General features: G+C 49.2%; 1 protein-coding gene across 1 annotated transcript in view; it reads left to right on the top strand.

The window, feature by feature from the left end:
• Positions 1-14,723, top strand: part of LOC144137824 (cytochrome P450 3A13-like) — a 36,651-nt gene extending 21,928 nt beyond the window's left edge. The window contains exons 9-14 of the mRNA XM_077669830.1: positions 1,891-1,968; positions 2,991-3,099; positions 3,902-3,990; positions 4,801-4,941; positions 13,212-13,377; positions 14,382-14,723. Coding sequence (XP_077525956.1) covers positions 1,891-1,968; positions 2,991-3,099; positions 3,902-3,990; positions 4,801-4,941; positions 13,212-13,377; positions 14,382-14,459 — 661 coding nt within the window. The 3' untranslated portion in view covers positions 14,460-14,723. The remainder of the gene's footprint in view (positions 1-1,890; positions 1,969-2,990; positions 3,100-3,901; positions 3,991-4,800; positions 4,942-13,211; positions 13,378-14,381) is intronic.
• The last annotated feature ends 1,874 nt before the right edge of the window (positions 14,724-16,597 follow it).

Genomic DNA, 16,597 nt, shown 5'->3' with positions numbered 1-16,597 from the left:
CAGAGACTAGGCAGCTTTAAAACACTGCCGCCTCTCAAAGCTACGTTTGCCATGCAATAGACTCGATGACTGAACAACAAAACAAAGTTTTTTTGAAGTGATGTCTTTCTCAAAAACCGCAAGGTATGTTTTTTTTTCCAAACGATAGCATAAAAGCCCAAGTTGTTTCAGACATTATATAAGAAAAAATCGTGGATAACACAGGCAGCTAGTAAATTGTTGGCGACCCTATTTTCACACCTTATAGTAGTGTTAAATGGGTTAGAAGTACTTGAAGGTAGCGAAGTCTTTCTATCAGCTTTATCTATCCCTGGATTATACAAGTAAAGAATGCTATTGGAGTTCCACACGAAACTCATAACCTACAGCCTCTGTAGGCCACCCAAAAGTCGGCACGCTGTATACGCGCTGCCTTTCGTTTGTACAACTCTAATTAAATTTTATAGAGAAACCCGCGAGGGTTTTCTAAGCATCGCTTGCTGTTGCATGTATCTGGGAAATAAAATGGAACTCTGGCTAAATTTTAAGTCTCGTGAGGTATAAAGATTTCAAAATTGACGTGCGCGGTCGGCAAAAAAAAATTTTTTTAAATTAGTAGTGGCTTAGCTCTGCTATGCCAGGATATACGTAGTGTGAGCTAAGGTTCAGCAATCCAGTCCAATCCAGTCTTATCCAGTCCAGTCCAGTCCAGTCCAATTCAGTCTAATCCAGTCCAGTCCAGTCCAGTCCAGTCACGGCTCCTCGGGCATGCTCAGAGCCACGCGAAACGGCTATCAAGCGGCTCCGGTGCAGCGTCAGACTTGGCTACTGCGCAATTAAGGCGTACACCTGGGCACGCGCCGGCGCCAGTGCGTCTGCCGCGGCTATGACGCAGCACAATTCAATACAATCCACTTTAATCTAATCCAATCCAAATCCAAGCCAAGCCAAGCCAGTTCAATCCAATGTCCCTCGCGCTTGCGCAGAACGGCCCTTCACTGCACACGCGAAACTCCTCAACCTCGGTCAGTGTAGCTTACGCTACAAAATGGCGCAGCTTGCAGTAGGGGTGCAAGGCTGGAGAAACAGCGGAGAGTTTCGACCTAGCCTCTTCCGGTTTTGCTGGGTTTTGCTAAATTTTGCTACGCTTTGCTAACTTTTGTTAAGTTTTGGGTTGCTAAGCCAAGCTAAGTGTGGAGGGGTGAGGCCAAGTTTAGCCGGATTTCACAGGGCCGTTCCGGTTGGTCCCCAACACTGACAGCGGATCCCAGGGGTGAAGAAGCCGGCTCGGCCCCCAGCCCCGCTGTTTCTCAAGCCTTGCACCACTAGTGTAAGCTGGAACAATTTATTTATTTATTTATTTTGAGCGCACGGCAGGCCGCCGATTGAGCCCCGCTATCTCCCTTCTTGCGCCAGCGGACCTTCTTTTATGCCGCACGTTCCCCAAGTAGAGTTGAGCCCGGCTGCGAGGCGAGCTCTTGACGCTGCTGGAAGCTGGGCCCGACTATAGTTGAGCCCTACTGGGAGGCTAGGCCGGGAGGCTATCCGGTCTTTGCTGACGCAAGTTGCTTTCGCGCTCTCACTCTGCGCCAGAAGTCACCGCGTGTATCTTTTTTCTGCGTATTTTTTTTTCTGGCACCACCGAACCAAGCTCAAGCTTAAACAGCTCCGCTGTTAAACTTCATAGCCTGTGTGATAGAGTGACGGAGGCATTCAGCTGCACGACAAAAGTTTTGAGTTTTACAGCGGACTAAAAGCTTTTTTCGACTGAGACCGGGGAATGGTGCAGCTGTTCATAACTCGCAATTGCGATATATAAAGGAATGTTGGATGACCCTTTTTTTGTGCACAGACATACCTTGGCTGGATATTTATTGAGTAGCCTCCCTGAATCCTTTCTACATTAGGGAGGAAGCTCTCCGACGTGTTTATGGCTCGCCCAGCCACTCTGCGAACAGAATCTAACACTTGCCTTTTCATCAATGCGAGGTAAGTCAGCAAAATAACCATTATTTTTTTTCGAAGCACCATTTAAAAAGCTTTGATATAAAAGCAATTTGATTTTGAAAAGCAATTTAAACAAGCTTTGATTAAACAATTTAACAGCTCTGATTAGAGACGCACCACGGATACGCTATTTGTGATGACGGCAGCACGTAAAATGCTAAATTAAAAGCGCGAAACCGGTATTTTTATTAGACAAGGCCAGAAGAACTAGGCGTTTTACCTATAAACTGGGAAACATTTTGCACATACCTTATTCGCATGTAGGTGCGAAGGTTATGTGTAGTCATAGTTTTAACCGCTCCTATAAATTATGTGTAAAGAATCACCGCAATGCTGATAACTTACTGGGGCCTTGACTGCTGCTTTGCTGCTACTGCTTTGACTGAAAACGAAGTTCTTTACCAAAATCTTGATTGTAGGTAACGCGAAGCACGTGCATGAGCCCAGTGGCTATGGACACCACGTATTGACGAACAGGTTATCAACACTGTTAAGCATTCGCACAGGGAAGTCTGTCATTCTGACATAAGCCCTCTTTTATGCGCCATTTTGCCACAGGACATGAACAGTACTACTTTCACACTGCGCTTTTTTTGGTCACCGAGTGTATACACCCGCGCTGCCCCAGAGTTACCCTGCATTTGTTATCTCTTTCTCTCTCCCCCCTCCCTCCCTCCTTTCCTCCTTCTGCCCCCCCCCTCTCTCTCCCCTTCCCTTTCTTATTTTTCCCGTTTGTGTTATACTCTGTGTTGCAATCAATCACCTGCATAGCAAAACCAGTAGTGTTGTGCAGCAACGTTTGCCGCTAACAATAACGTTTCGTGAAACAGCGCCTATTCACGCCGGCATACAGTTTTTTTCCTGCTTTAGTTCGTGAGAGAGCAATGGAGAGACTTTATTCAGCGACTCATGCCCAAACCGCGACATGGGAAGTGCGTGCATTGAGAGAAAAAGTATTCTACGTTTAAATTCAAGGTGAAGCTACCCGCGTTTCCTCATTTCAGTGTTGATGCCATCGCGTCCCCACTGGCATTCGGCTGCTACCTCCTCTCAGAGCACCCCGAAGTGCAGGACCGGGTTCGAGCAGAGGTGCTGGGCCTTGTGGAAAAGGAGGTGAGCGACGTGGCATGGACGTGGTTTCGAGTTTATTGCGCCATGATGTGCTCTTAGAAGTCTACAATATCCTCCACCATCAAATATTAGCGCAAGAAAACACGGAACACAAGAACGAGAAACGAACAGGACAGGGCTGCACTCTCAACTATTTTGGAAAGAACACAGCTTATATACATACACACTTTTGACAACACCGTGGTATCCTTAGGACCTGGTCACAGACTTTTATTTTTCAAAGTTCCGAGCATGAATTAGATGCGCGTTTCTTTTTCCCTGTTGTTATTTGCCACTTAGCGCTCACTGCAGTTGTTATGTGGATTTTTTTTATCTTGAATGCATTACTTAGCTATCTGTCAAACAATTTACTGCAACAAAACCCCAGTGCATCAAATTATGTTAATGAAAGAAAATTTCGATAAAGTAACTAAGCGTTCTTATTTCACGCTGGGCGTACTCAACACCAAGCATTGGAATTCGCAACCCGCCGCGGTGGCTCAGTGGCTAAGGCGTTGCGCTGCTGAGCACGAGGTCGCGGGTTCGATTCCCGGCCGCGGCGGCCGCTTTTCTGATGGAGGCGAAAAGCAAAAACGCCCGTGTGTACGAGATTTCGGCGCACGATAAAGATCCCCAGGTGGTCAAAATTAATCCGGAGCCCTCCACTATCGCCTGCGTTGCGTCGGCGCGTTAAGCCCCACAATCAATCAATCAATTGGAATTCGCATTTCTTGGAAGTGGAACAGCAACCTTTAGATGAACGCAGGCACACGTGCAGAAATACTATGCTATATTTTTTTTCTAGGGGGCACTGACGTACGACAACATCGGAACGCTGACGTACCTGCGACAAGTCTTGTCCGAAGTCGTGAGACTCTACCCTGCACTGCCAGGGTGATTCGCCTTTCTGTTTTCCTCACTTACCCCTGCTTTTTGCAAACCTGTCACCGGAATTCACTTCTCTAAAATGGTTTTAGAAGTCGATAAGGACCGCTTCTACTTTAGACGGGCAGAAGGGTGATCTCTTAAAACGATGCTTTTAGCCTTTCACTGTTGTCGTCTGTAGTCCACACAAAACGCACTGAAGGAAAGCCAACTTTCTCTGACGATGATGATGACGATGATCAATCCTGGGCGAAGTGAAGAAAAAAACGCTTCCCGTGGTCGGAATCGAGCCTGGTTCCCTCGCAGTGTGAAGCCGACGTCTATCCAGCTGCATCGTTCCGGAACGGTCGAAGCAGTTTGGATTTGAAGAGGGGTGCATGGACGCGCGAAATTCGAAAGAAAAATCATGCACCCCTCCGTCTAACGACGACGACGGTTGAACGCGAAGCTTTCTTGGTGCGAAATCAAATGGCGAAGAGTCAAGATCAAAGCCGCTGCGATAAAAAGTCCAGACATCGTGGTTGTCAAACTCGAAGGTCAACGAGTCAGAGTCCATACTCAGACACAGCCAAGGAATCCTTCACGAAAAAACTTCGCGTACAACCATCGTCGTCGTTGGATGGAGGGGTTCATAGCTCTTTTCCTTGTCGATATTTTGCAGAGAAGTACTGTAGAAGTAGGCAGAAACATCCTGCATTCATTGTGCTAACCACCAACACGACGGATCATGTCCGCTTCGATGAAATAGCTTCAATTTGTAACCTTTTGTCATTTTTTTAGCGTAAAGAAGCTACAAGTGCTACTGTGATGTTCTTGCAGCTCAGTTCGCAGGATATGCGACGAAGACTACGAACACAACGGAGTGCGCATCCTCAAGGGCGTGAACGTGTCCGTACCGACCCTCGACTTCCACTACGACCTGGAGCTGTGGCCGGAACCGAAAAAGTTTGACCCTGAACGGTTGGCAGACGCGTTTCTTTTAAATGCGGGACTTTCCAGTGTGAAATCAGCAAGCAAATATGTCTGTTCTTCTGTAACATTGGATGTGTCGCACCTTCGCCGCATACGAAAATGCTGTTAAAAAAGTGCGCTAGGGCCTCGATCTTTTCGTTGGGACAGCTTATGTTGCCCCCACCTCCAAAAATGTCTGCCTACGAAATCACCTGTGTATAGAAATTAGGCAGACCTTTAAAGGGGTCGGTTGTGTAGCGTGCTTTGAGGATAAACTAAAATTGCCAGCAATGTTTATATACCCGCTGACAGGGCTACGGTCAAAACTCGATCTAACAAAACCCGATCTTGCGAATTACCCAAACTATATCGAACAAATTTGGATTCCCCCGCAGGTGCCTATACGGCTCGATGCTTTTGTCAACTCGAACTAACGAAATAGATTCGGTGCCATTCCCCATTTAATTAAGTATTTGTAGAAACAAGACACATTTAAAAGAAGCAACTGCAATGCGTTTCGTCAGATTTTCATGAAGATTATTGCGTCACGTGAGGGAAAAAAACGAGGCATCTTGTTTAGTTGTTTCGTAGCTCTACGAGGGAAACTGAGCAGGCCCAGATATCGCACGGTTAGTTTCCGGCATACAGGAGGTGTCAGAGGGCGCTGATGAAGCAGAAACTGCTGAAGCTCCTGTGCTCGCAGCAGGCCAGGTGATGGACGCTACTGACTTCCCCAGGCGCTCTGCTGGGGCTTGCTAAGGAACAGAGGACGTGTTGAACGTGCTTGCGTACTACAAGGGTCCGCCCAATGCTAACGAAGCGCACAGACAGACAGACAGACAAACAGACAGACAGACAGACAGACAGACAGACAGACAGACAGACAGACAGACAGATAGATAGATAGATAGATAGATAGATAGATAGATAGATAGATAGATAGATAGATAGATAGATAGATAGATAGATAGATAGATAGATAGATAGATAGATAGATAGATGGATGGATCGATAGATAGATAGATAGATAGATAGATAGATAGATAGATAGATAGATAGATAGATAGATAGATAGATAGATAGATAGATAGATAGATAGATAGATAGATAGATAGATAGATAGATAGATAGATAGATAGATAGATAGATAGATAGATAGATAGATAGATAGATAGATAGATAGATAGATAGGTAGATAGATAGATAGACAGACAGACAGACAGACAGACAGACGGACGGACGGACGGACGGACGGACGGATGGATGGAAACTTTATTATTCATGGGATGGTGGGGCGAATCAGCCGCCTCGGTCCAGACAGCGGCTGAGGGCCCTGATGATGTGGGCCGCCAGTTCCCGTTGCTGTTGGAGACTCGCCGCAACAGCCAGCCACTCTCCGGTGTAATTGTGTGGTTGGGTAGGGTTGTAGGGGCACTCCCACAGAATGTGGTCCTGGGTAGGGGGAATGAGGCAATGGGGACAGAGTGGGACAGGGGTGTCTAGCGTGCGTTGGAACAGATGGAGCTGAGTGGGTGTGTGAAGTGTGTATGTTTGCGCCTGCCGAATGACTACTTGCTCGCGACGGGTAAGCCCGGAATGGAGGGGAGGGAACGTGCGGCACTTAGAATGTCTGCTAAGGTAGGGAGCGGAGGGGGAGGACAAGGATTTGTGTCGCGAGCGTCGACAGGGGCCCGGAGGAGAGCTTCGTGGGCAAGCTGATGAGCGCGTTCGTTCCCTGCAACGCCTGCGTGACCAGGGACCCAGTGCACGGGAAAAGGCCCTTTAACGTTCTTTAAGAGGGACAGTGAGGAGGGGAAGGCAAGACCCTCAGCCAGGTGGTAGCATGCTGAATTTGAATCGGTGTAGATATTGGTCGTGTGGACGGGGGATGTGTTGTCAGCAGCGGCTAAAGCGATAGCGAGAAGTTCGGCTTCTTCTGGGGAGGTGCACCGTCGAGTGATGGAGTAGTGAGTACCCCCTGAAGTGATGAAGGCGACCGCACCGAAGTTATCTTCAAATGCCGCATCTGTGGATACGTGGCGGCTGTCAGTATCACGGTTTACTTTCTTGGCGTAGTTTGCGGCACGAATAAGACGGCGTTTGGGATTGCGTTCCTTGTCCATGTGGCGGGGAATAGGTGCTACGGTAATATGGTTGAGTATTTTGCTGTCCAGAGGAGTTGTTTGAGGTCTGAGAGGACGGTACGGGTATCCTAACGTGCGTAAGATATGAAGACCGGTTGCAGTTTCGGAGAGGCGTTGACGTTGGTGGCTGCGATGGATGTCAATTATATCAGTAACCGTAGGGAGAACACCAAGTTCCGCAAGTCGGGTGGTGCTAGTGATAATATGAAGACCCAGATTGGATTGGATTGGAAAAACTTTATTGATGCCTGCAATGCGCGCCTTCGCGCGTAGACTGGGCCTACGTCGTCCTCGTGGTGGGCGTGTGGCGTGGATCCCCGCTAGCCGTTGTCGGCTCCCCGGGTTCCTGCCTGGCCAGTGCCTCGACGGACTGCTGGACGGCTTATAGTTGTTCTTCTTGGTTGTTGCTCATCGTCGCGGCCTCTAGTCGCGGCGGTATGCGTCCTTATTTAGCCCCGTTTGGATTCTTGATACAATCCCACAACATGTGTGCAAAGGTGGCCGTCTCTCTGCGGCATGTCTTGCACTTGTCGATCGGGTGTGACTCAGGACACATTCTGTGGAGCAGAGCCGGGCTCGGCAGCGTGCCTATCTGTAGTTGCCTGAATACAACGGCCTGCGACCTGCTTATCCCCGTGCAAGGTGGCGGGAGAAGTCTGCGGGTCAGACGGAAGGCCTTGGTTATCTCGTTATAGTTTGTCATCCTGTCTCGTGTACTTAACCATAGCGCACGGTCGCCGTGGGCGCGGTCGGTTAGTGCTCGCGCCTTAGCGTGTGCCGTTTCGTTGCGGTTTGCGTTTCTTTCCGACGCCTCGCCGGGAACCACTTGATGCGTACCTGCTTGTTTCTATTCACTTCTTGTACGCGGACCGCCGTCGGTGCGATTCTGCCCTTGGAAAAGTTCCTTACAGCCTGCCTGGAGTCACTCAGCACGGTCTGGCAATCCCGGTATGCGATGGCCAGAGCGATTGCCATCTCCTCGGCCTCTTCGGATTGAGTGCACAACGTGCTGGCTGCCGTGCGGGTGTTTCCGTCGGCGTCGACCACGGCGACAGTGAAACCGTTGCGGCCGGCATACTCTGCCGCGTTCACGTATCTGGCCTTGGTGTCGCTGGCATGTATGTCTGTTAGCGCTTTGGCTCTCGCTATTCTGCCTTTGTTGAACTCCGGAGATATTTTTGTCGCTTTGCGGATTAGATCGTCAAGCTTCCCTTCCAATGTGCGCGTTAGGACGACGGACGGCGCTTGATAGCGAATGCGGGAGAGGATAAGAGCATCGCGGAGTTGAAGAAGGTCCTGTTCTTTGAGTCCCCTGAAGCGTGTAGTGACACGGCGCATCATGTTAAGGATGGGTTCGGCCTGACGGAGAATGTGCTGCACGGCCAAACCTCCTGCTCCATCAGATTGCATGTGAAGGCCAAGAACTTTCAAAGTTTTTTTGTGGGTAGATGGTGTTGTCATGATGATGAAGAACAACTTGAGGTAATTTCCAATTACGGGAGTGCACAAGCAGCAAGGAAGTTTTCTCAGCCGAGCAAGCTAGACCGATAGTGTGAGCTGCTTGATCAACAGCTCTTAGGGCGTCTTGAAGGGTGTCTTGAATGAATCCCAGACTGCCGCGATTGATCCAGATAGTAATGTCGTCGGCATACAGAGAGTCCTGAATTTCGGGGAAGGATTGTAGAGAACGGTGGATACGGCGCTTGACGAGGTTAAATAATGTAGGAGAGAGGACCACGCCCTGAATAAATGCCTCTCTGAGGGTGCTAGGTACCCCGTCAAGCTTGTGGTCGCCAATTTGTATGGTCAGGGTACAAGATTGAAGAAAGTCCCGGACGTAACTGTGCATGTTCGAGCCGAAATTTGTATCTGCTAGTTCTGAGAGCATAGCGTCGTGATCCACATAGTCAAATGCCTACATTATGTCTATAGCAAGGATGGTTTTTAGCTGGGCTGAGCAGGGAGACTGAAGGATGTCCTCGTATATGCGAAGCAGTGTGTCTTGAGTAGATAGCTGTGAGCGATATCCTATCATAGAGTGAAGGAGTGCTTGGGTATCCTCTAGATGTTGCTGAAGGCGATTTAGGGTCATATGCTCCATAACTTTGTCAACGTGAGAGGTCAGTGTTATTGGACGGATGTTAGGGAGATCTAGAGGTTTGCCGGGCTTCGGGGTGAAGATCATGTGGCCCTTCTTCCATAAGTTGCAGAGTGGTATTTGTCCTGTCCAAACGCGGTTGATGGCATGTAAGAGATGGTGTTGGTCAACATATGACATATTCTGAAATAGGGTCATAGGTACAGAGTCGGGACCAGGAGATTTGCTGCCTCTACACATACAGAGGGCGATGCGAAGCTCAGCCAAAATGAATTCCTCATCAAGTTCGGGGTTTGGAGAGCCATTATATTCAGAATACCGAGGTTGACACAAAGAAGTGATATAAAGTTTCTTGATGGTGTCCATCAGAGTGGCTGGGCCTTTATGTTGAGTGGAGAGGCGATTGATCTTCTGGGTGGTCATAATCTTTGTGGAGTCGGGATTTATTAAAGCTTTGAGTATACGCCACGTCTTGGTAGTGCTCAGGGTGTTCTGAAGTTCATCACACATGGTATTCCAGTGTTCCCTGCGGAGGTCGTTAGAGTATTCCTGAATGTGCTCGTTAAGTCGATTGATTCGGGCGCGGAGTCTACGGTTTGTTTTGCACCGATTCCACCCTTCATGAGAGAAGCGCGGGCAGGTGTGACAGGTGTGCATCTATGTGAGGAGTGGCCTCGTTCGTGGCAAGAACCTTGGTATTCTTATCAAGAGCATGCATAAGTTGCTGTGTCCAGGTAGGTACGTCTGTGAAAGGGGGGTTGCAGCGCTGTTGTCGATATTTATGCCAATCGGTGATGCGACAGATTTCCACTTGATTCGTTTTGGAGATGCGGAGACCGTGAGGCATAAGATGGCATGGTCACTGCTCATATATTCTTGAGTCTGTTTCCACCGTAGAAGGAGAGCTCGAGTAGTGAAAGTGAGGTCGGGGTTGGTATTGCGTTCCACGGAGTTGCCCATACGTGTGTATTCTTGTACGTCATTATGTAGTGTGTACCCAGCTTCTTGTACAGCTCAATGCACCTGGCGGACTTCCTGCATTCCCTGATATAGCCCCAGGCAGGATGTCGGGCGTTGAAGTCGCCGGCCAGGATATGCTGAAGACGGGTTTTGGTTCGACAAGGATGGAACAGTTCTTCATGCGCGGGTAGAGTATTGCGCGGGGGACTGTAAACGTTGGTAAAGAGCAGAGGGCCGCGCTTAAGAGGAATTGAAACAGTGAGGTTATTGGCGGGGTCATGTTCAAGAGTAGCCGTGAGGGTGGAGTGGACCAGCGTGGCAAGGCAGGGACTTTGCTGAAACGTGACATACCCAGGTAGCGTAGGATTTAGTCCTGTCTCTTGGACGAGGAGGATGTCTGGTAGCTGAGGTTATGACTGAAGCCAAATGAGGAAGGCATTACGCTTGTTCTTGAAACCATGACAGTTCCATTGAATTATGAGTACGTGATCTGCTATGCTTATTCCGCGAGAGGTGACAGTGCTGGAGGGAGGGGATAAGTGGACTGGAGTTGAGTGATAAAGCCGGAGAAGAGAGATTGAAAGTGTTTACTCTGCTCTTCAAAGCGCACATTGAGCTGAGTGGAAAAGTGGGCGACGTGGTCAGTGTATTCTTGATGTTTCTGCTGGAAAAGGGCTTGCTGCTCGTGTTTGAGGGAAAGTTGGTGAGTCAACTTCCGTGAGTCATATTGCCGTATCAAACTTCTGGGCGTATTCTTCAATACGATGGAAGAGAGAGGCGTAGAGGTCGTCTGGTGGAAGGGTCACTGGGGCGGACGGTGAGCCCTCCGAAGAGCGGCTGCGTTTGGTTGCCGGAGTCGAAGCCGGGGGGAGGGAAGCGTTAGGCGGAGGGAGAGGAGGAGACTGTGGGGACAGGGGAGCATTGGTCATGTCAGAAATTATTGAAGGACTCTGGTCATGTCTACGTTGAGTGGGGGAGGGGGACGAGGCTCGGTGGCTTGTGGGGCAGGAAGTTGTTTGTGGAGGATATCTCTGTAGGTCAGTGCAGGAGATTTTCGAGCGTGTTCAGGTGTGTGGGAGAGTAGCTGGCTTACCTGGGCAGCTTGATTACGGCTGTGGTGGGCCACAGGGCCGTCGTTCGAAGGGTTTGCAGGAAGACGTGCAGACGAGCTAGCGGAGCGGCGAGAGGGCATGGTGAACCGGGTGCGACTGCGGCTGCGTCACTTGCGCGGTATAGGTAGTGGCTGCTGAATCAGCTGCCACTGCAGCTGCGCGCTGAGCGACACGTTTGTTGTACGCTGTCTGGCGAACGGCTGCATCCGCGGTTTTCCTGTCAGAAATGTGGCGTCGTCAGCGCGATGGGGACCACCGCAGCGGAGGCAGACCGGATCTGCTGAGCAGGTGTGGCTAGCGTCTTCGGGCAGTACTTGGCCGCAGGTCGGACAGCGGGGTTTGTAAGTGCAGACGTCAGCACGATGGCTAATTTGCTGGCAACGGTGGCAGTATTGGGCTTTAGACGATGAGGGCGGCAGCGAAAGATGCCACCGGCTTAGCAGATCTCACGGGGGATGTGTGTACCTTCGAAGGTGATTATGGCCGTGGCCGTGCGGCCCATCATTCGTGCAGCCAAGATCTTGGTTCCTTGAAGAAGCGTCGACATGTGGCGCATGAGATGGCCGGGGCTTGTGCCCGCTGGAATGTCGTGCACAACGCTTTTACAGGTGTTCGAAGGAGTGGTGGGGTAAATGGTGACGTGACAAGGACGGTCTTCGAGGTCAATGCTGGATATTTGCTGAAGTTGTTTGCTGATGTCAGAGTCTAAGCAGAGCAGAAACGCAAGGTTTTTGACATTGTTGACACGAACCATGCACTTGGCAGCTTCAGCGGGAGTAAGGGACGCCTTGTTCCGGAGCACTGCATGGAGGGTGCATGGGTCGTTCTTGGAGAGGTTGAGATAGTCACCAGGGTGTAAGACAAGAGTGGTTTGCAACTGAGGGGCGGGGCTCGCAGAGTGTCGAAGGACAGGGTGGTTCCAGCCGTCTTTGTCTTGAACGTATTTGGGAGCCATGTCGGAGGAAGCAAGTGGCTGGCCGGTAGTCGGTCGAAGGGCGCGCCGCTGGAGGCGAGCTGTAGTAGGCTTAGCGGACGCGCCTGAGTTGAGTGCGGGCATAAAAGTCCATCAGATGGTTTCTTCGCGAAACGGGAGTTAACGTATACTTGTACCATAGTATTTATGCCAACGGGATTACTGTCGTAAAAAAAGATGGTCGAAAGCTCACTAAAATTGTTCAGGGCATTCCGGATATGTTCCTGGAGCACGAAACAACCTTGGGCTGGTGTAGAGGAAAATTAACTGGGTTAAACTCGCCGAGAATGACGGAACCGATGCGGTGGCTCGCTGTCCGAGAGAACGTCCGAAACGCACAGAGGCGAAAATCACAGGCTGTTTTGCCAGGAAATAAATTAATTCCGTCAGAACCTCCAGAGTGTCATTGATATTGTTTTCACTGGGAACGTATAGCGCATTGCTCAATTATCGGCAGGCGAGAGTCGTGGCCGCCGCCATTACGAAGCCACGGCAGGCGCTGGAATGCGCCTTCACTTAGACATCGAATTTATGCAATCAACTGCTTGTAAAACAACAGTCCCGATTTTACGAAGTTCTCGATTTAATAAAACAGTTTGCAGTAACGGTAAATTACATAGTGGGTGTGGCTGGACGTCAGAGTAAAATGGTAAAAGTTAGACAGGCGGCTAACTGCTGAAAGGGCGCAATGACAAGGTGTACGTCTCGTCCACAGGTTCTTTCAGAAGACGTGGAGTTGGACAGAGACGGTAAAATGAGAGCTACGGATGCAGAGCGCAAACCGGCACTGGCGGGGGAAAAATGAATGCTTCATTCGAGAACCGTTTCCTTTAAACTTTAAATATCTTTGAAGTCAGCGAGTATGATCCATGCGTCTAAAGTAAGGCTGGATTGCCCATAATGCTAATGACGTTTCAGCCACAATAGAAGCATGTCAAATGGTCCATGCGCTTTTTTTTTCATGCTCTCTCTCTTTCACCGCCGTGACGCAGCTTCAGCAAGGCCAACCAGGACAGCATCCGGCCCATGTCCTACTTCCCGTATGGCTTCGGACCACGCAAGTGCATCGCTTCCGCGCTGGCGCAGATGGAGCTGACGCTAGCTCTGGCCATGCTGGTGACCAGGTACAGGCTGCTGCCCAGCCCCAAGTACCGGCACGTAAGTGGGCACATCTACAGCCTCGTGACCTGTGCGATCGATGTTCGCGTTCAAAGTTAGGATAACGTATACACAAGGGTTGTGACGCCACTGTGTGAGTTTCCCTTTCTCGTTTGCATAATTTCCTCCAGAATATTGGATGCAGCACTTCTAGGTGGGTTTGCGGGATTCGCAAATTCTGTTTCTTTTTCTCTCTTTTTGAAGGAAAAAAACGGCTGCGAGTACGACGGTTTTCCGCACATTAAACACGCTTAGATCGTCTACATTAGTCCGCAACCATTCCGCACAGGGTGCCCCATGACACAAATGTAGCTCCACAGCGTGAAAGCTCCATTCGAATCTGAGATTTGATATCAGGCAAAAGACAAGAGCCTGTAGACACCTTCAACCCCTCATCCACTGTGACACCCCTTTTGACCACCGGGCAACAGAATCATTTACGTCGGTTTAATCAGTAAGCGGATGTAGGAAATATCCAGTGTTCACAAATAATTTTCGAAAGGGTGCTCATACTGCTCCATACAAGCAGCAGTACGAAAGGAGACATGCTGTCCGTTACGGTTTCATTACTCGTTCACTGCAGCTAACAGCTACCTCACGCGTAATAAAGCTTTCATATTTCCCGCATAATTGTTCAGTGCAAACGTGTTCGCTTGTTTTAGTTTGGTGCGTTACCGTTTCAAGTCAATTTTTTTTTAATATTTCTAGCAAATTACAATGTACTTTAAAAAATGTAAACAGTTATTTAACGCATTTTCCAACTTCGATTGAGATCAAACACTGCAGCTACACAATGTGATTAGCCTGCAATCGTGTCTGTCTGTCTGTGTCTGTCTGTCTGTCCGTCCGTCCGTCCGTCCGTCCGTCCGCCCATCTGTCTGCCTGCCTGCATGCCTGCCTGCCTGCATGCCTGCCTGCCTGCTTGTCGGCCCGTCCGTCCTGTCCGTCCATCCGTCCGTCCGTCTGTCACCGTCACTGAAATGCTTGCTTGTTTCCTTTTCCAGGAACCTCCAAAGTATGCCGCTTCGTCGCTCCTAGGTTTTCCGAGTGAGGGAGTCACGGTGCGACTGGAAAAACTCTGATTCAAACCGCTCAGAGTTCATACAGGGTCCGCAAAACAGCCTCGTAACTTCACCCGAGGCAGTGCGGAATTTTTGTTGTTAGCCCTAACATTTGTCGGGGCTGGGAGCACTTTTTCTTTTTCATTCGTTTCACGTGAAGGTAGGAAGGTATTGCACAATTTTTATTGTATCATGGTTGTAACACGGTGTTCTGTTTGTGTTCCTAGCACACTTTTGTTGTTTCCTGAATAACCACAGATTCATTAAATGATTTGCTAACAAGCAGCTCCCGTTTACAGTGTATGTATTTTTGAGTATACATAAAAACTAGTCGCCAAAACTAGTGGCCAATCATATTTAGCACATTACCGCTCACCAACGACGCTTATTAGCCGTGAGTACTATGTAGACATGCATTCACAAAAAGGAGCGTTTTCGTGGCAATGTCCTCTTGGCTTTGCGTGTTGACCTGAGCCTAGGCCATTTTTTTTCTGCGCACGGTGTAATCGCCCATCTTTCAATACTATACACTGCAGTGGTTACTTGGTTAGCAGTTCCGTTTTTGCATTCCTAGTTCAACTGCCTTTTGGGTTCCCTTTGTGTGAGCGCGTGCGTGTGTAGGTTTGCTTTTGTGGCAGCGGGTAGAATTATGCAACAAGAAAAACCTTTAAACACAGCCAGAAGGCAATTTTCGCACTGAGAAAATCAGAGTCTGGTCAGCTTTATTCTCAGGCCATCTCTGGGCAGTCCTAGGAGCGCCGTTGCTGTATACACACCCTCGTCCTGCGAAGAGAGGGACGTGCATGGGAAGAGGGGAAAGGAAACAATCTGAAGTTAGCGTGAATGCACCATATTATGGTTGCTAGGCCAACAATTCTTCAAAGCTGTCTTTGCACTACTCGGTCGTCACACATAACACGCAGTCCAAGTATGTGCGGTATAGTTATTGACAAGGTTTGAAATCAATAAAAAAATTCCTGCCCTCATTTTGCATGAAATCAATGAAAAAAATTCCCACCCTCCATTTGCAAGGAACCTTACCTTGAAAATGAATATGGTTCGGGTACGTGTTGTGCGTTATTATGGGAGGATTTCGTTAGAAAACGTTTACCCCTCTTCTCCCCTGCCTTATTGTACAACTTCTCCTTTTTTGCCGTCCCCTACGGCTGGCTTATGTCGACGCAGGGGAGTCGCTATTGCTTCTAATATAATTTGTTATTTCTGGTAGTACAGCGAACTTGCGAAATCTATATAATACCAAGCGCTCGGACTCCGTGGATGTTTTCCTATTAAGTGAAGCCCAACATGATAAGCGCCCATGGGGAATAAGCTGAAATGACGACAAAAAAGGGTGACATTGAATAGAAAGAGAAGACGCCATTACTCATCGATATCAGATAAATTGCTAAAAAACGTAAAATATACAAGGGAATAAAACTTTTCCAAAGGCTGAAGTTACGTTTGAAGCACAAATTAAACCAGAGTTTTACAAGTCAGGCAATCCGAATTGTGTGATAATAGAGAGTTTTAGCTGGCCGTTTTCGATGGCCCGCTCCGGTGCTGGCGGCCCGCTCAGCGAAACGGGAGCCAATGCCGTTCGCGGCCAGGCGCGCCACGCATGCGCGATGCCACTCCCGCTTGCTATCGGAGCGGAGCGGACCGTGAAAAACGGTCAGCTAAAACTCGTAATGTTTTAGGCAGCTTTACGCTCACGCAAGTGGTAGAAAACTGCTGATAAAGAATAGAGAACTGGCATGCAAAAACAGGGATAGCGGACGTCACGATAGGTAAAAGTAGTCATGGATGCGTTGCCTTAAGCTGAGTTAGTAGCTGCCACTAATGCGGTGTGTAGCTGGCCTGCAGTTAGGTACTTGAGGCAAAAGGGACTCCCCGAACCCTAACATGTTTGGCCTCCTAAGCAAAACAAGCTCTTTTTTTATTTTGTGTGTGATACTGTAAGTTAGTAAGCTGTGCACCAATTCGGGACTCACACTGGCGAGTTCTTCAGGCGGCAGCTCCAGCCGGTACGTCCGCAGCAGCATGGCGATGATGAGCGCGATCTCTGTCTGCGCGAGCACCGTTGCCACGCACATGCGCGGTCCCAGCCCGAAAGGCAGGTACGACGTGGCCTCGATGGAAGGCATGTTCTCTTAGCTGAA

The sequence above is a fragment of the Haemaphysalis longicornis genome, unplaced genomic scaffold (assembly GCF_048455015.1).
Source record: "Haemaphysalis longicornis isolate Haplotype H1 unplaced genomic scaffold, Haemaphysalis longicornis Haplotype H1 scaffold_5, whole genome shotgun sequence".
Lineage (NCBI taxonomy): Eukaryota > Metazoa > Arthropoda > Arachnida > Ixodida > Ixodidae > Haemaphysalis > Haemaphysalis longicornis.
The sequence above is the reverse complement of the archived record's forward strand: the minus strand, read 5'-3'. Positions and strand labels throughout refer to the sequence as shown.